Below are 20098 nucleotides of genomic sequence, written 5' to 3'. Positions count from 1 at the left end.
GCGTGGAAGGCCACTATTAACTACTAATAAATTATTAATATATCTTTCTTTTAAGTTTAAAGAAGAAAATGTCAAGTAGCAAGCGTGGCTAAACGGGTAAAGCAATTAGCTAAATGTTGAAGATATTGTGTTTGGAAATTGCTTCTTGCAACTTTTTTTGCATATGAGTTTCTAACAGTAATCAATCAAATTATTTAATAATGTTTTTGACAAAAAAGTATTATTTTATATTTATTAATAATCTTGGCATATGTTAAAGTTGCATTTTGTTAAAAAATTGTAAAATTATATTTTATTTTTCTATTGACAAGTCATAGCAAATTAATATCTTTTTCAACAGTTAATAATTTAACTTATGCGTATATTTTTAATGAATATAAAATAATACTGTTTAGAAAAAAAATTTATTTAATTATTTATTCGATTGTGCATTAGATTGTGCGTTAGAAAGAAATGCGAAAAAAGAAAAAAAACAAGTTGCAAGATACAGGTCTAGAAGACGGAATCTTTATTATTCGAGCGATTCGCCTTACTCGATTAAAAACGCTTGGCTTCTTGGCATTTTTCGTACGTAGCATTTTTTGCGGGCTGGGGAAGTGACAAAATATAGCATGCTACGCTGACGCGTGCGCACACGGACGCGTGACGTGCGGTTCTCGCTTGTGTAGTGCCCGCATGGTGGGGGCCGTTCCCCTCATGTTGTTTTGTTGCAGGATGCTCGATCTTGCAGCACTGCTCACTACCAATCATTGACGTAGTAGCCGCTGCGCGCACACGTAACAAGATGCGTATGCAGTTGTTTTCTGATGCTAACTCGCGTTGTTTCCTCCCGACACTCAGTTTATTACAAATAAATAAATATATAACATTAAAATAATATTTACGAAGCACTTGTTATATAACATGTTACATTCAAGTTATATTGCCATTTACTTTATTATAACCAGTAAGCAACAAAGCAAAATAACAATTCTATAACACAATTACATTATATGTATAAAAAATATTATAAATCACAATAAAATATTATAAAATACAAAAATATTATAAATCACAATATAAATAAAGTGTGAAACCGTGTGAGCTTCGGCGGACGCGGAGTAGCTCGCCGGAATCCAGGTTCGGTCGGTTGAGGGTATGTCAATAAAATAAATGCTCGTTTATAACAAAGTAAAGAAACAACGTTTATTAATTAAGATGTTGAAATGACTTGCTTCAAATGATCTGCTTCAATGCTCGTGTGTACATGCGAAGCGTGTGCGAAGCGAATTCGAAAGAATATACAACCCAGATAGCATTTGGATATTCTGACAATGTTCGTAGGATATTTGACCGGGAAATTAATGATATTCTTAGAATATTCAAAACATATCCTGGGATATTCTCAGTATAATCTGGGAATGACCAAATGTCCGCTATTTTCTGATCCTGAGTATATACTGGCGATATTCGAAAAAAATCCTGGCCATATTCAAGGAATATTCTGGATATATATGGACAATATGCTTAGTATATGCGGAGAATATTCTAAGCATATGGGTAAGGTCACAATGTATGGATTGAATGTCTTTATATAGAATGTGCACATTATATATATATTTTTTTAAATATATATATATATATATTAAAAGTAATGTTCTAATAATATGAAGATACTCTGAGATATATTGAAAGAATTTCTTAATATTATTATAACATCCTTAACGCGTATAACATGTTCACATTCTGTAAAAGACATTCAACCCATGCAATGTAGATATGCCGATGCATATCTAATAATAAAAATTAATTACAGTATATTTTTCTATTTATTTATATAATGTAAACATTTAAAATTTAACAATCGTTATACACTTTATATATATCGACCATCATAAAATAACATAGTATAGTTTTTTTATTAACGTTGTCATTATAAAACGATTAAAATAAATTATTATCACAATGAGCAAAATTAATGCCGCAACTAAACTTTTCGAGAAAATGCAAAAAAAATGTTAGTAAATTAAATGTCGTTCAAAAAAAAAATTACGGTATACTTGTATGATCTTAACAACTGAGTTTTTTAATTTACTTTTTTTTTATTTTTTGCGCTATTAGCGCGTTCTTTGGCGTGTGCTAGCCAAGTTTTTATTGGTGCAGCAATATCATCCTCGGTTGCACCTGTAAATCGTTTGCCGACCACATCTGGAAATTATATATTATTTAAATAAGCTGTATTAATAAAAAAAAATGGTATTTGGGAAAAGCTATACAACATTATGCACAATTATATGCTAAAAATATGTATGCGGTTTTAGCCGAGAATAATTATACATAATTATATGAAATTATGCATAATTATACAAATACTAAATACTATTTTTATTTAGATTGCACATTTATGCATTATTATTCTGGGCCAAAATTGATGCATATTTGTATAATTATGCAGAATTTTTTTGTCGAGTAGTACAATGAAAAGTAGAAAACTCACACAAAATTGCTTTACAAATACGCAAGTCTGAGAAAACTTCTTTCTTTTTGCCACCAACCCAACTAAATTGTTCTGCCAAGTCGTCGGAAAACAATTTACGCATTAACTGTAGGGACATATGTTTTAATGTCTTTCCACCGGTTTGCAGAAGCTGTTTTATAACTTGACTTCTGAATTCCTTGTTTGTCAAGTTCTCCTCCAATTCCCGTAAATCGCCATCAATAGTTTTGAGAGGGAGATTTATTAGTACATTCTCTTTCTCCTCCTCTAATAGATCATCTTCAAATTTTCGATTCAATGTTGCAAATGATTCCTTCCTAATTGTTTTTATTTCCCTTTGCAAATTCTGTATATCAAACTTTATGTTAGTTAATGATCTCACGACAAAGCGTTGAAACACGTTCACACCTATAATAATTAAAAAGAAATACTTTAAAAATTGTTTCTTTAATAAAAAAAAGATACATTCTAATAAAATATAAGTTTGCTTACTTTGATTATTATTAAATATATGACTTATTGGCGAATAGTCTATCAAAGGAGATGCATTTTCTTTTTGTTGTTCGAATTCGGGAAAATCAAAAATAATATTGTCATCAATATTCAAAGTTGGTTCTGACGTTATTACATTCGTAACTTGATTTTCAGCTGCATGAGAATGAATGTGACGTACAACGGTACCAGGACTATTTTGATTTCTTGCAAATTCCGTATTTTTTCTTGCATATTTATTCGATAATGTATCCTGCGAATTGATACTTCCGTTATTGGATGTATAACTCGGTTCATTTGGCAATTCTGTAAGGGAGCAAAAACAGAAAAAAACTTATTTCAACATAAAAAACCAGAAAAAAAAGTTTGTTTTAAGAATATAAATAATTCTCTGTACTTTTTTTCGCTGGTATGCTTTGTGAAGTACAAGGAGATTTATTGAAGACTGGTATATCATTTGTTATCTGCGGCGTTGTATCATTTATGGCCAAGCGTTGATTACCATTTTTTATCAAAACAGCTGGAAATTAAAAGGAAATATATTCATCATTTTAGGAATAATGGGAATCTTAACAAGTAATAAATAAAAGACATCTATATTTTATGTTTTTATAATACTACAAAATTGTATAGTATAACTTATGATTGAGGAATCTTGTCACGCAACTTAATAATTTCAAATAAAATTAATAATTAACCTGCGCGCGATTAGTATTTATAAAATTTCTGCATAAATCTGACGAATTTATATTTTTTACTCCGAATTATTTTATTTTACCTTTCTCTTTCTTTGCCTTGTAAATGTTAATAGGAGTCTTTGAATTGATGGTTTGAGGAGGATGGGGAAAAGGGTCTAATTGAACTTCTGTTCCATTGAATTTTTCCTCGTCGCTGCTGCTATTGCTCATTCGTGCTCTCTTTTTTCTAGATCGCTTTAACTTGTCCGCTCTTGCGTCTGAATCATTATCAAAATCCGTTAATAATTCTGCATCTTTCAGCTTGGCCTTAGCTTTCTCATACGATGCTATAAATAAGAATTAATTATATAAATATTTTATATATGTAAAGAAAAGCACGACACCTCATATACTCGCGTCGTTACTTGTCTTTAATTTGAATCGGCCGCGTTATTGACAAAGCTTATTGACGGGGATCGCTACGGAGCAGACGACAGAGAATGATAAGCGAGAATTGGAGCAGATGATCGAACAGTTAAAGTATAGAAAGTGAAGTGCAATAATTTGTTAATCAGCTCCTATAAATAGAATATCATACCTGGATTAGAGGCTTTAAATGGTGTTTCTCTTATTTTTACAGGTATGATAAAATAATGTAAATACTTTTGTAAACAGGATAATTAAACGAACTCTTATTTTTACAGAGAAACTATTGAGTCTTTAATCGGAAGATACTCCTACTTTATAAATTAAATAAACAAGATTATTATATATATATAAAAAATATAAATGCATATTAAATATTAAAGGCTTTCGTTGTTTAAAGGAATTGGCACTTTATATTGTAGTTTGCGAAACGTTATTCTATTGCAGAAATACGCACTTATCACTCGGAAACCAATGCCATAGAAAATATGTGAATATTATTTTAGCAATAAAAAATCTGCGTCAAAGAAGAAGAATGTGCAATATATTGCATAAATTATTAAGAATTTATACTTACAATCCTTGGCTATTATTTTTATAACTGGAATGTTCGTCCATAATTCCTTAGGTGGTTCCATGTTCCGAATAGCCTTTTCGTAGCGCTGTACATTTGTCAAAGTGGGCCATCGAGCCATTGACATGTCCTCATTTAACCAATTGCTTGGTATTAGTTGCAATCCATCGGAAAACTCGATGACGGCATAATAATCATGTTCCGACGGTGACATTATTTTTGGAGATCTACATTCAAATGGCATTTATATCAGTATGCAATAAAGGAAATACAGCAAAATTGTTTTTTGCAAGTGTAATTTTGACATATTTCATGACAACTTTTTGTAAAGACCATATTTGTAATTCTGATAGAGTATGTACTGCATATATTCCAATTAATGAAGAGTTGCAAGGTTGTTTATAAACGTCATCTCGATGAAGAAATTCTCGTCCTATAATTACGAAACTCTTTAGTTGCAAACAATATGCTATGTTTTCTATAAGAACAATTTTCCCACAACTTAAACCACAGCAGCAATTTGCATTGTTGCCTGCCTTTAGCGTCACATTTCCACGTCTTATACATTTGTATTGGGGGTCACTACAATGTGCAATAAGAGGTCCAGTGTTATGCTTTGATTTGAGATCAACTTTGAATTCAGTTTCCACCGAAGCCTTAATGATAACTGTGTTGTTTTCCATTTCAGCTATTCGTCGTACAATTTGCTGTAAGGGCTGATTGGGTTTTCTTACAAATCTTTTCAATGTCTGCATATAATTTTCAAATTTATATGCGCTAAAACCATCTAAAGGACCAAACTTTTCGACATCCTCGACAAGGTGTACGAGCCCGTGGACATTGTGCGAGACATTGTGATTTCCATACAATTTTGCGAAAGAAGAAACATAATGTTCTAGCAGCTGTTGTGTATATGGTAAAAGAGAGTGTAATTTTTCACAGCACATTATTCTTACAGCCACGTGCAAAGATACAAAATGATTATACAGATCAGATCGCAACTTTGATTTTAAAGCTATAGGGCCCGTGTACAACAAGAATTGGCGATATTCCGTAGCTTTCCACATTCTAGCATATCTTAGCGACTTTGGTTTTCGTCCAAATTCAATTGGAAGGCATGGTAACAACTCGTTTTCTAAGCGTGCTGATATTTGCTGCTGTATAAGAAGTCGAAGACGATATTTTAAGTCACCATATAACCATAAGTTTAACGATTTACGAGTAACTCCCAAACAAACTAGATGCATGTAATCTTCGGGTACATTCGTAACGGGGCCAAAATTTGGTATTTCCAATAGATTGCATGTAATGCCGTCTTTATGATATGATTCATCAGTTTTATTTTTAAAATCTTTATCTGTTCTTTGCGGTGCGCCAAAGCGTGGAAAACAAATTCGGTTTTTAATGTAATCTCCTTCAACTGTGCATTTTGTGCAACTTCTGTAGCCCGTATGTGATATTACGCTTAATGCAAAGGACTTTGCTGGTGTATCACATATCAGTTGAAATATATAGCAAGGGAAATGTCGACCATTGAATATAATTCCGTCTGAACATAATATTTTAGCTTCTTCTACTAAATCTTCAAAAAAATTATTTGCCGAGGCAGGTTTTTCTTTTCCACAATAAATTCCAACAGTGAAAACATTTCTGTACGGTATTACAGCTAAAATTGGCCACAGCTGATCCGGCATTGATTTCCAAAGTGGTAGTCCATCAACACTAAGTTGCAAATTAATGCAATCTGTAAGGTCCCCGGTTACCCGGGATAGTATTTTTAATATGCCACTTGTTAAACCAAGATGGAAATATATTCCTGGTGGAACATCTCGTAATGTAGTTTTTTTAGGTGTTTGCAGAAGTGTCCGTGAATCTACAGGTAAACAGGAAAATTCAGTACATTCATGCTGTCGTAACCGTCTTAATAATTGTGATAACGCATCATGCTTGATATGATATCTAATTGCCCAATCAATAAGGAATTTTTTCATCGGCTCATTACCCTCTTGTTCTTCGTACTCTTGAAATTGTGGCAAATTAGCTACTTCATCATTGATGTCGTCTTCTTGTTCTGAAGATTCAGAATCGCTGAATTTGCGAACGTGAAGATATTCATATTCATATTCGTTCCATAACACTTCTGTTTCGCAATCCTTTTGTACCTGTTCCTCATTATTATTATCACTATCATTATTATCATAATGATTATCTTGAAGATTTATCTCATCATATCTGCTTTTGTTGGTTTGCAATAACTCGTCTTCTACATTTGAACTGGTCTGTGGGGAAGAATCAGTGTCATCCAATAATGCCTTCGATAACAGTTGTATCTCTTCTTGCCGAAGTCTGCGACGATGTCGATTAGAATAGGAGCTTATATTTTTCAATAAGCTTTTTCGATTCATTGTCACCTGCGCATTTACTAATTTGTATTACTCTTCATTATAATAGCCTTGTGCGAATTTATCGATATAAACTGCCACGCAAAAAATATATAATTGCCAGTAATGACAAAATACAAAATACAAATTATTAAAAAAGACCGGTGGTAAAAAACACTAAACTTTAATTGTTATTAATTTTTATATATTTTTAATAATCACACAAGAGATTCTAGAGAGTGTTAAATAGCGCTAGATTTATTTTATGTACATTTAGAATCTGTTTATATTTGGAAATGTTTATGAAAAAAGTCTGATTTCTTTGAAATATTTTAAATAATTTTAAATACTTACTAAAATATAAACAACGGAATTAAAAAGTGTACATAACAAGACTGCATATTTGCAATAGTGAGAAAGCATGATATGTAGCGAAAAATATGAAGTGCAAGTATGGGAGAGAGGATTCAATAAACACAAAAAGAACTACGAAACATATAAAGTCGAACGAATATATAGTCGTTTCTTTAAAATTATTTATGTTAAGTACTACTTAAATGAGTTCCTAAGACACCATTTCATTGATAATATAAAATAAGTAATTCTGCAGACATGAAAACAATACTTTACGAAATAGTTTTTATAGTAGTAGTATTTAATAGTCACTTCTTAAAAACGGATCTTAATACTTGTATATTTCATAGTCATGTTATTTCTTATAAGAACATTAAGCTTTTTCGTGCTTCATCTCATTAATCTAAAAAATGTTTTTTAATATCAAAGCAAATTTTATTTGTGACCGCGCGCATAGAATGTTCTATAAAATATAACCTTAATTATAAGTATCAAAAATTTTCTGAGATTTAACACTGGGAAATCTTTGATATTAGACTGAGGTTATTTCGCAATTCGGTGCATGAAAAACACGAAAAGTTGTGCTCTCAAGTCGCGTCTTACTTGAGACTTGTCGGGATGTGAAATAGATATATTGAAATTCAACAATAAATCTTTTGCACCGGCTAAAAGTGCAAAAAAAATATATATATATATGGGTAAAATAAAAATACCTCTTTTCGCTAGGATTCCTCGCTCGACACGTAATCTAGGTGGATTGACTTCAGAAAATAGGCACGACGAAAACCAAAGGCCCAAAAGTAACAAGCAAACCATTCACGACGAGCACGAGATGACAGCGATTAATGAACAATGGCTAATGTGAATGGTGGCGCGCGCCACGCGCCGGTGGGCGGCGCGACGTGCAGCACTGGCATGCAGTTTTTGCCATAAAAACGCGGACTGATTATTATAGCGTTTTTCATTGAAACTGCACTCGTGCAGTGTTTCCATAACAGCAATGTTAAAATTTGCACAAAGACAGTGTGTATTTTAACATTGCTCTCATGGAAACACTGCACGAGTGCAGTCCTAATGAAAAACGCCATTAGATTCAATAGAACGTGACAACATTAATTAATGACCAATGAAAAAATGACTAATGAAAAAAAATATATATATATGTATATATACATGTCCATAGGAAATTTAGAATATACTCAGAATATATTCGGAATATACTGAAAACACACTTAAAATATATATAATAAACTTTAAAAATTTTTACTTTGTACGATATCCTCAGAATATACCAATAACTCTATATACTTCGTATATATACTCAGTACATTCTCAGAATATTATTTATATATATGGCAGATTCGGTATGTATTCAGAATATACTGAGAATACAATATGCTATCTGGGAAGTAGCGTGAGATAAGTAGAAAAGTACCGGTGCGATCGGTATAACAACGGTAAAATAATTATTACGCAACGGCGAAATAATTATTTAAAGCGGCGTGAAATAATCGTAAAAGTATCGGTGAGATTGGTATAAGCAGCGGTGAAACAATTATTAAGCAACAGCGAAATAGTTATTAAAGCGGCGTGAAATAAATACAAAGCAGCGTGAAATAAATCTAAAGTATCGGCAATAGTGAAACAATTATTTGAGCGAACGGCGAAATAATTATTTAAAGCGGCGTGAAATAAATCTGAAGTATCGGCAACGGTGAAACAATTATTTAGGCGAACGGTGAAATAATTATTTAAAGCGGCGTGGAATATATACAAAAGCGACGGTGAAATAAATATGAAGGCGACGGTGAAATAATTATTTAGGCAAACGGCGAAATAATTATTTAAAGCAACGGTGACTGAATTATTAAAGTTCGACGTGAGGCGTCTTGGTGCGAGCAGCGAGAGCGCAAGCGCGGATGATCGTGTCGTAGTGGTTGGTACTAGAGTCCCTAGAAGTAAGAGTCTGGCTAATGTTCTAGTTAGAAATAAAATGGCGACCATATATATAGTGAGTGACACGACCAGTGTTTTAAATATTAAATATATATATCATTTAATTATTGATATATTTTGAAAAAGTTGTCTATTAAAAGGTAAGACAATTTTCGTTATTTGATTATTTTCTAAAAAATATAAAATATTAGAAAATTTAAATATGAATATAGTATGCAAATCAATAAAACTATGTTATAACCTTAATTCTTGAATAAATTTTTTAATTAATTAATTTTTTCAGAAAATGACTTTTTGCTGCGTTCCTCATTGTCGCAATAAAAGTGAGGATGGCATTTCGATGAGGCATTTTCCAAAAAATGCTGAACGCCGAGCATTATGGGCCCAAAAAGTAAATAGAAAAAATTGGGAACCTAATGATTATTCGTGTATTTGTGATGTAAGTACATATTTACATAATTAATAATATAAAATTTATGAAAGAAATATTATCTTTATATCTGTATTAATAGGTTCACTTTTCATCAGAAATGTGGGAGAAACCTCATGTCGATGGCAAAAAAAATTAAAGGCTAATTCTGTACCAACAATTTTTCCTCTACCGAAACATATAGAGAAGCCAGGGTTTTTGTCAAGTAAATACTAGGTACCGCGGAAAGTTTGTGTCGTTTTTCTAAGAGATGTCGTTTATCGGAAAAAAACGACACAAACTTTCCGCGGTACCTAATATTTATTTAATTAAATGTCTTATTTTTCAGAATCTAATTTGTTAATATAATAATAAAAAATATTTTTATGTTCGTAGATAAATATTGACAAAGAGGTTCAAGATTCTTTTAATACTTCTGTAGTATCTATGAATGATACTTTTTGTGTACCATTGGAATCTTCTGCACCATTGGAGTCTTCTGCACCATTGGAGTCTTCTAATACAATTAATTTAACTTCAGTATCCACAATATCCAGTCCACTGGACCCTGTTTTATTAAAAATTGAAGAATTAAAACAGCAATTGAAGAAAGCTGAAAATGAATTAGAGATTTCACACAAAGTGATAAATAAATTAAAAAATAGTAATAAGGTTCTACTCGCTCGTAATAGAAAGCGTTGTAAAAAAAAAAGATTACGTGTCGAAGAAGGTATATTAAAATCAAGAGATATATTGCATAAAGTTTTTGTTCAAAATTCCCGCTCGTAATGCGGATATAGGCCGCTCGCCCAAACGGCAGAGGGCGAGAGACTGGCGCCACAAAAAAAAGCAGAGAGGGCGCCCCGACAGAAGTAGTAGTACGATGCACGTGCAACGTAAAAGTGGGCCCACGAGATTATATTTGAGATTATATTTGAGATTATATTTGAGACCTTTTTTTCTTATCGAGACCGTACTGTGTCAAGGTGTGGCCCTTCAAGGCCATTCGGGATCTTACGTCCCTTCACGCCTCAAGAGGCGGTTAGTACACAATCTTTCTACACCGTATGGGTGTACGATTCTAGAGGTTTGGTCAAGACCATTCGGGATCTTACGTCCCTTCACGCCTCAAGAGGCGGTTAGTGCACAATCTTATACACCGTATGGGTGTATTATTCCAAAGATTTGGTCAAGGCCATTCGGGAATTACTTCCCTTCTCGCCTCACTAGGCGGTTAGTATACAATCTTTTTACACCGTATGGGTGTATTATTCAAGGTATGACAAAACGTATTTATATTATGCTTTATATTATGATTATTTAAATTATTCTGTCAAAGAACAATTATTGTAACCTACTAAGGTTAGTTTGAGTTAATAATTTACAAGTTATTTGATTAAATTTTCTAAATACGGATTTTTAATAGGAGCTATTTCTCTCTATTCAAACGAGGACTATAAGTGTGCGGTATATCATTTCAAATCAAACAGTTTTCAAGAACGATCAGATAGAATGGCTTCAACATGACTCAAAAAAACGTCGACTATATAAATGGTCTAATGAAACAGTAAAGAAGGCACTCAGACTAAAATTAGCATGTACAGAAAATGGTTATAAAGAATTAATTAATCAAAATATTCCCTTATCATCGAGACGCACACTGAGAAGAAGTCTTGAAGGTATTAATTTTTCTCCTGGAATATGTGATGATATTTTTGAAGCTTTAAAAGATAAGATAGAATACTTTACTGATGATCGTGAAAGAGACTGTATGCTTGGAATAGACGAGATAAGTCTTGTAGAAGGTGAACGAATTGATCCGTTGACAAACTCTATTACTGATTTATTACTATTCCTAATTCCCAAGGTAAAGATTCTTTATAAATATACTTATATTAATATATTATGTTCCTTATTTTTGTATTTTTTTGGTATTTCTTATTTTTTAAGGAAAAACAAATATGCATGCTACACATGGTTTGATTTTTATGCTTGGTGGTATTTTCACACGATGGAAACAAATTGTTACCTATGATTTCACTAATCCTAAAGGGTTTGATGGTGCACGATTAAAACCTATTATTGAACAAATTATTCAAAAAGCTGAAAAAATCGATCCTTATGTGCATGCAGTTACATCTGACATGGGAGCATCTAATCAAAAAATGTGGCATGCTTTTGGAATTAATACTTGCAAGTCCTTTACTATTCAAAATTCTGTGTCTCATCCTGTCAATCCACAACGTAAACTCTTTTTTTTGCTGATGGCCCTCATCTTCTTAAAAATCTTAAAACTGCATTAATAAATAACAAAAGTGTTATTGTCCCACCAAATTATGTCGAAAACTTAAATTTATCATCATCTATTGTTCGATGTTCACATCTTGAGGAATTAGTTGCAGAACAAGAAAATATGTTTTTCAAATTTGCTCCAAAGCTGAATAAAGATATTCTCACAACGACTCAGTTTAACAAAATGAAAGTTAATAAGGCAGTAAATGTATTTAATCAAAATTTGAGCAGCGCATTGAATTATATGAGTGAAAAATATTATAATGAAGAATATAAAACAACAGCCTTTTTTATCGAAATAGTATCTAAATGGTTTACTTTGATTACTTCAAGGCATGCCTCAGTTGCGTTGAGAAAGAAACCTGAAAGTGTAGAATCTGAAAACAAATTTAATGAAGCTGTTAACTTTTTAGAGTCATTTATTGAATTATTTCGAACCATGAAAATTGGAGAAAAGAAAGATATATTTAAGGCAGTCCAAGTCGGCGTAGTGATCACAACAAATTCTTACATTCAACTAACTAAATATTTAATTAATGAACGCGGATTTTTGTACGTATTGGGTAGCCGATTTACAAATGACTGTGTTAAAAACGTATTTTCAAATTTGAGAAAGAAATTTCCTACACCTAATGCGTTACAATTTCAACAGAGTTTGAAACTTTTGAGCGTTTCTCAGTATATGCAAGAAATGAAAAACACAAATTATGAACAAGATGATGGTACTTTACTTGTTGATTTTTTAAAACGTTCTCGACAACAGAAAACAAAGATTATTAGACAAATATTATTAGAAATCCCTAAAATTCCTGATTATATTGAAAATAAGATTATTGAATTGGATAATAACGAAAAAAATGCTTTTTATTGTATTTGTGGTTACATTATTTCTAAAATTTACAAATATTACAAAGTTTGTGACGAATGTATATATTCTGCAGGATCTAAAAAATATAATTCTAGTTATAAATATTCAACATTTCTTTATATGCGTTGTTATAAACCATTGACATTGTTCTTTGTAAATAATGAAACTTTTGATTATTTTTACAAAATGGAAATTATAATTCGCCGATATTTATCATTTTTAAGAGGCGTAAATTGTGATTTAGTTCAATTTTTTACACAAAAAATGAGTATTAGGACCTTGAATAAGTTCTCGCTGTTTTTTTTGTTAAAAAAAAACATTAATTTAAAATATAAGGCTTACAATAACTTTACTCAAAGTATTGTCCATCATTAGAGACCACTTTCTCCCATCTTTCTGGCAGTAATTGAATCCCCCGTCGAAAAAACGATTCATCTTTTGACGCAATCCATGAATCGACCCATTTTTCGGTTTCTTCGAAAGAATGGAAGCGCTGCTCGCTCAAACCATGCGCCATCGACCGAAACAAGTGGTAATCCGAGGGGGCTATGTCCGGTGAATACGGCGGGTGAGGTAGAACTTCCCATTGAAGCGTTTCCAGGTAAGTTTTGACTGGTTTTGCCACATGTGGCCGAGCATTGTCATGTAACAAAATGACTTTGTCGTGTCTCTGCCCGTATAGTGGCCGCTTTTCTTTTAGAGCTCGACTCAAACGCATCATCTGAAGTCGATAGCGAGCTCCCGTGATAGTTTCATTAGGTTTCTTCGTCTTCAAACTTTGTCGGTGCTCCAGAACGTTCTTTATCTTCAAGGTCAAAGTCATTATTTTTAAAGCGCCTAAACCAGTCTCTGCATGTCGTATTCGACAGAGCATTGTCACCATATGTTTCAACAAGAATTCTGTGTGCTTCAGCTGCAGATTTCTTTTGAATAAAGCAGTGCAATAAAATTCCCCGCAAAAACACTTTATTTGGCACAAAAGTAGACATTTTCGCAATAGGTAATTAAACACGTGGTTGACACTGTGGTAAACTGTATCTACTAGAATTTGAGGTTACATATAGTACTACTTAGCTGATGCGTTTCCGTACGAAATTCCATGCACAGAGTGCCGCTACGCCATCTTTTAAGAAACAGCGAGAACTTATTCAAGGACCTAATAATATTAAATGTGATACTTTAAAAAATTGTCATAATTTATCTGACAAAATTATGATACATTTTATCAAATACAGAATAAAAATTAATTGCCCAAAAGAACGTCTGCGACGTCCAATTTTTAATAGCAAGACAATGGCTATGCACTCTATTATTAAATAATGTAAAACTTATGTATTTTTATTTTTTTTAATAATAAATTAATTGATAATAAATTGCAAGTGATTCTATTTTGTTTTATTCAATTCAAATTATACCGTAATTATAGTGAAATTTCGACAGCAATGATTGATCGCGCCATATTCTTTCGTGGCCAATCAAAAAGGGGACAACATTGGCCGGACTCTTAGGCCGGTTCTACAATAAGTTGCAAATACTCCGTCGCCAGTCGCGAATGCTCCGTTTTACTAAAAATAACTAGAAATAGCGCTTTCCAATTAGTAGTTGCCATCCTTCGCGACCGGTGACGGGGCATTTGCAACTTATTGTAGAACCAGCTTTACTTCTAGGGACTCTAGTTGGTACAACGCAATGCTCGTCGGTGAGTGCGTTCGTGATGGTACCGCGAGTCCGTTCGATCGTAGATCGTGACGGGTCGCTTGACGGCGCGGATTGGTCGACATTGGGTGTTTACGATAATTCAAGTTCGAGTTAGTTTCACTAGGACCGACAATGAGATATACATAACCATCTAGAACCTTTATGATTCATGACAACTCAACGCTGTCTTGTATTGCTTGAGTTAAATTCATTGAATTTGTTGAGTTTAATAAATATAATTATATACATATATATATAATTATATCTATTAAAGAGGTATACCAACATACATACCAACATTATTTGTTTCTTTCATAGACTGATTTGCAGTTAACCTTTTTTTATTACAATAAAATTTGCTCTATAAACTCAACAAATTCAATTAATTTAACTCAAGCAATACAAGACAGCGTTGAGTTGTCATAAATCATAAAGATTCTAGATGGTTATGTCTATCTCATTTTTCGGTCCTAGTGAAACTAACTCGAACTTGAATTATCGTAAACACCCGTAGTTTGCCCGCCGGATGGATTCTGCGGATGAATCCTGGTGTGCGGTAACGCGAAATTAGAAACAGGGCGTCGAGTACGCTCGACGAGAGTACGAGGACGCTCGCACTAGAGGCTTTGAGGCCGAATCTGATCGGCGGACGTACGAGAACGCTCGTACGAAGGCGGATTTAGAGCGGCGATTCGACTAAGTATAAGGGAATGCCCTGTATACGAAGATCGATGCCCGGAGGAGCTGAGTACGCTTGACGGGTATACAAGGACGCTTGTATCGGAGATAGAAACGGTACCGAGGACGCTCGTGTACCTGGAATAAGGCATAGAATCCGAGTATTCTCGGCGGACTATGAGAACGCTCGCAGCAGGATTGTTCGCTGTCTAGCAGCGAACAGGATCTGGTGATTAGGCGTACAGCCGGGCCTCTTTTATACCCGGCTGGCGGCCGACTGACTGCGGATCGGCAAGCATCGGCGGTTTCGGCGGCGAGCCCCTCACAAAACGGAAATTCGGAACGGTCGGGTGTGGGGGTCTTTTCGGCGATTGACCGCCGTTGTTTTCGACAATAGTTTTATCGGCGCTCGATGCGCCCTTGGTGGGGTACGGACGGTGGTCGGTCCGTAGCCGTAACGATGCAGCTTGCGGGCTGCACCGTTACAAGTGTAACATTTGTTATATGTAATATCTGTTACATGTTATTTCTACGTTATATAGCAGCTATATATTGTGTTTGCTGGGCATGCACTACAGCACCACAATCACGCAATTTTATTATAATATTAAATATTAAATCTTTTAGAACAGTGCTCTAACATGTTGTTTCTACAAAACAATAGCAAACAGAAAGCTTCCAATTTCCTGCAATACTACATGCCATTATAACGAATGTACTTTTAACAAGTTTACTTGATTTTTCATAACCCGTATCTTGAAAACCTATTATTTCATCACGCGATACATTATAAAATAAATAAGCTTTTGAACTCATTTCATCCACGCATAATATGCAATGCTTTTCTAATGATGCTGATGATTTTAATTTTAAAGTTAAGACATCAAAAATTTTATCATTAATTCTAGGCATAATATTCCAGGATTGCGTGAATAAGTGAAGTGAGCGAATTGAAGGCAAAGAAAATTCCTTCATAATTTTATAATTACGCGGGCTAGAAAAGAATAATGATAACGCAAACTGTTTAAAATCGTTATCATGTCGTCTTCCACGTCTACTTTTCGTCAGAGCATATATTACCAGGTGTACACCAGATCACACAAATGCCGTAACACATGAAATATTACAATTACATGTTCTAATAATGTCTCAACAATATTACATTGCAACTTGCAAGATTGTAACATTGTTACAATGTAATTGCAAAGTTCTGTGCTGTATGGGTATGTTTCTGGAAGTATCCTGGTACATCACATAAGAATACAATTATAATATTCCTGCTATGAATCAGCTACAAACAGAGCAAAATTTTTTCAATGATCTCAATGCAATTGCAAATGTTATATACCTGCTTTGAAACTTGTGAAACATATCAGATATATAACTTGCAGGAACGTCTCTGATACCATTGAACATGGAACCGATAATTGTTGCATTTCTGATATATTACAAAAATATAACTTTTGTAATGATTTCAAATAGTATACAACTGTTATCTAAAATTTGAAACAATATTACGACGTTATGAAGATGAGAAACTGTAATGTTTTTGGAACATAAGTGAAACTTTCAATGCTGTTTGGGTAGTAAGTATGAGCAATGCAAGAATAATAATTATTGCATTGCTCATACTTGCAATAATAATATTTAAAATAAAATTTATTTTAGCTTTGCTCATTTTATTTTGCAGACATAACACACACACACACGCGCGCGCGCGCGTATATTAATATTATATGTACATATATATATATATATATATATATATATATATATATATATATATATATACAGGGTGTCTGGCAATAATCGCCCCACCGGTCATATACAGGTAGAGGAGGTCAAATCGAGTAGAAAAGTCCTATACCATTTTTTAATTTTCATAATAAGTACTGAGTAATTAACGAAAAAAGATCGGCGAATCCGCGCGAGTAAAGCGCGCGCGGTGAGAAGGACATCCCACTGCTATGCGATCACTAGGCGCGCGATGAAGCGTTGGGAGGAGCGCTCTACAAATGACAATGGCAACATACGAGCGGCGCGTAACGCTAGATCCTTGTGTCCTAGTGATCGCGTAGCAGTGGGACGTCCTTCTCACCGCGCGCGCTTTACTCGCGCGGATTCGCCGATCTTTTTTCGTTAATTACTCAGTACTTATTATGAAAATTAAAAAATGGTAAAGGACTTTTCTACTCGATTTGACCTCCTCTACCTGTATATGACCGGTGGGGCGATTATTGCCAGACACCCTGTATATATATAATAACTTAATAATTATAGTATTGGCTCAAATTATTCAAATAAATTATTGAGAACAAGCTACAGAGCCCAAGCTGGATTTTCGTGCTTAGTTTATTGATATATTATAACAACATTGTTTAGATCAATTATAACAATTATAAGTATCTAGACGTTTCGACCATTTGGTTGTGGTCATCTTCAGTAGTTACATTAATTATAAAATTCGGAACATATTAATAAAATCTTACATTCGTTACTTTTAAAACTAAATATAAAATTTGGAACATATTACAATAAATCTTCTTACATTCGTTACTTTTAAAATTGTTTAGATGGACACCATCTCTTGAATGTCATGCCCCTTCTAATAACAGCAATCTTTAAATCATCAAAAAGAAAACGATGTCGTGTTTTACATTATTAACATACGCGATGTACTTTTAAGATTTGAGACATTGTGGTTGATTGCAATTATTCTAAAACAGTATGAACTAATGTCTAATTTTATTTTTATATTGTACTTGTTAATTATTAAAATAATTCTTACCTCAATGCATAGCAGTACCATCATGTTGTGTTTTCGTGTATTTAATTTGTCAACGTATTTTATTTTTAATAAAGTGATTTACAAAGAAATTTTTGGCACTCCAATGGGTTTTCCTTTCTCTCCAATAATAGCAGAAATTGTGTTACAAGACTTGGAAAATTCAGCAATCGAACGCCTACCTTACAAATTACCGTTTTATTTTAGATATGTTGATGACATACTATTTACGGCTCCAGAAAATCATTTAGACGAAGTTTTGGAGACATTCAACTCAATGCATAGCAGGTTACAATTCACATTAGAAAAGGGAATAAATAATTATATCAATTTCCTTAATGTTAAACTAATTTTTGAAAACAATTTGATTAAATTTGATTTGTTCCACAAACCTACTTTTTTGGGCAGATATTTAAGTTTTTATTCGCATCATCCCATGGCACACAAAAAAGGTGTTATCATTGGCTTATTGGACAGAGTTTTAAAGTTAACACACCCACAATATTGGTGTAAGAACATTGAGGAAATGATTTCCCTACTTTTAATTAACGGCTATCCATTGGAATTAATTTTTAATAGTATTAACGAAAGACTTAAAAAATTTAACAATAATGTTTGTAATAGAAACAAAAATAACAATGAAAGAATGGGTTTTTTTACGATCCCTTATATAAAAAGAACTTTTGATAAATTCACACGGAACATGAAAAAATACAATCATCATTTAGCCTTTTCGTGTAACAATAAACTCAATAGGGTTATTAAAACAGGGAAAGACATTATTGAATCCATGAGCCAATGCGATGTAGTATTATAGTTATATACTATAAGGTAACGTGTCGTGATTGCGATGCTAGTTATGTGGGACAAACAAAGAGAAAATTAAAAACTAGAATTAAAGAACACAAGTCGGATATAAATAAAAGAACGGGATCCCTTTCGGTCATTTCCTGTCATAGATTAGAACAAAACCACGAAATGGATTGGGAGAACGTAGAAATATTAGACAAGGAAATGTCTTATAGCAAAAGGCTTATTTCCGAGATGTTGCACATAAAACGGCAAAAAACGAGTCTCAATAAGCAGAACGATACTGAGTTACTGCCAAACTTGTATTTGCCAGTTCTCAATTTATTTACTGCTTAAAGATCACTCACTCTCCCACCACGATTCTCCTTCACACACGAATCTCTATATCCTCTATTAACTAGTTTGCCATGTCCACTCAAACGATACGGACCACCAAATATCATTTAAAGCAAACTGACTCAGTACACCGAACTTGGTTTTAGTTTTTGGTTTTTTAAAATAAGAAAGTTAAATACACGAAAACACAACATGATGGTACTGCTATGCATTGAGGTAAGAATTATTTTAATAATTAACAAGTACAATATATAAAAATAAAATTAGACATTAGTTCATACTGTTTTAGAATAATTGCAATCAACCACAATGTCTCAAATCTTAAAAGTACATCGCGTATGTTAATAATGTAAAACACGACATCGTTTTCTTTTTGATGATTTAAAGATTGCTGTTATTAGAAGGGGCATGACATTCAAGAGATGGTGTCCATCTAAACAATTTTAAAAGTAACGAATGTAAGAAGATTTATTGTAATATGTTCCAAATTTTATATTTAGTTTTAAAAGTAACGAATGTAAGAAGATTTTATTAATATGTTCCGAATTTTATAATTAATGTAACTACTGAAGATGACCACAACCAAATGGTCGAAACGTCTAGATACTTATAATTGTTATAATTGATCTAAACAATGTTGTTATAATATATCAATAAACTAAGCACGAAAATCCAGCTTGGGCTCTGTAGCTTGTTCTCAATAATTTATATATATATATTATATATGTATTATATGTATATATATAATATTGATATACATATAATAATATAATTATCATTAACTTTGTGTTAATAATAAATAAATATTTGTTTTAAATTTATAAAAGTTTTGTAAAGACAAAAATCAAAAATATTATTTTTTATATTAGTATCTGAAAATAGAGAC

At 32.8% G+C, this 20098-nt stretch overlaps 3 protein-coding genes across 6 annotated transcripts; 1 reads left to right on the top strand and 2 right to left on the bottom strand.

The window, feature by feature from the left end:
• Positions 1 to 150: 150 nt before the first annotated feature.
• LOC137001228 (uncharacterized) lies at positions 151 to 3296 on the bottom strand (the record flags this gene model as incomplete). Its single annotated transcript, XM_067359624.1, has 3 exons — positions 151 to 2187; positions 2477 to 2884; positions 2969 to 3296. Coding segments are annotated over 3 exons (858 nt in total), but the record flags the coding sequence as incomplete, so codon positions are not given.
• Positions 3195 to 8213, bottom strand: LOC137001225 (uncharacterized). 4 transcript variants are annotated; one of them, XM_067359619.1, is made up of 4 exons: positions 8094 to 8213; positions 4649 to 4872; positions 3747 to 3992; positions 3195 to 3488 (listed from the first exon to the last, which is right to left on the bottom strand). In XM_067359619.1, exons 2-4 carry the CDS (start codon positions 4857 to 4859, stop codon positions 3340 to 3342), a joined length of 606 nt encoding a protein of 201 aa, XP_067215720.1. In that variant the 5' UTR covers positions 4860 to 4872; positions 8094 to 8213; the 3' UTR covers positions 3195 to 3339. The 4 variants fall into 4 exon arrangements, 2 of the variants coding, with proteins under 2 accessions (XP_067215720.1, XP_067215719.1); XR_010891310.1 differs by having other exon boundaries at positions 3351 to 3488; positions 4649 to 7067; positions 8094 to 8207; XR_010891311.1 differs by having other exon boundaries at positions 3354 to 3488; positions 4649 to 7056; positions 8094 to 8159.
• Positions 8214 to 9633: 1420 nt separating this feature from the next.
• On the top strand, positions 9634 to 13104 carry LOC136996922 (uncharacterized). Its single transcript, XM_067359625.1, has 4 exons — positions 9634 to 9775; positions 9865 to 9971; positions 10142 to 10513; positions 11244 to 13104. Exons 3-4 carry the CDS (start codon positions 10193 to 10195, stop codon positions 11778 to 11780), a joined length of 858 nt encoding a protein of 285 aa, XP_067215726.1. The 5' UTR covers positions 9634 to 9775; positions 9865 to 9971; positions 10142 to 10192; the 3' UTR covers positions 11781 to 13104.
• The last annotated feature ends 6994 nt before the right edge of the window (positions 13105 to 20098 follow it).

Source organism: Linepithema humile, chromosome 7, assembly GCF_040581485.1.
Source record: "Linepithema humile isolate Giens D197 chromosome 7, Lhum_UNIL_v1.0, whole genome shotgun sequence".
Taxonomy (NCBI): Eukaryota; Metazoa; Arthropoda; class Insecta; order Hymenoptera; family Formicidae; genus Linepithema; species Linepithema humile.
The sequence above is the reverse complement of the archived record's forward strand: the minus strand, read 5'-3'. Positions and strand labels throughout refer to the sequence as shown.

Excerpts from the sequence above, each read along its gene's own strand:
- LOC137001225 (XM_067359618.1), bottom strand. The coding sequence starts at position 8,196 with ATGGTTTGCTTGTTACTTTTGGGCCTTTGGTTTTCGTCGTGCCTATTT. Across the intron at positions 7,068-8,093 it reads AGGAATCCTAGCGAAAAGAG|TAAATGCGCAGGTGACAATG; the intron begins GTATTTTTATTT and ends AATACAAATTAG.
- LOC136996922 (XM_067359625.1), top strand. The coding sequence starts at position 10,193 with ATGAATGATACTTTTTGTGTACCATTGGAATCTTCTGCACCATTGGAG. Across the intron at positions 10,514-11,243 it reads ATATATTGCATAAAGTTTTT|AACGATCAGATAGAATGGCT; the intron begins GTTCAAAATTCC and ends ACAGTTTTCAAG.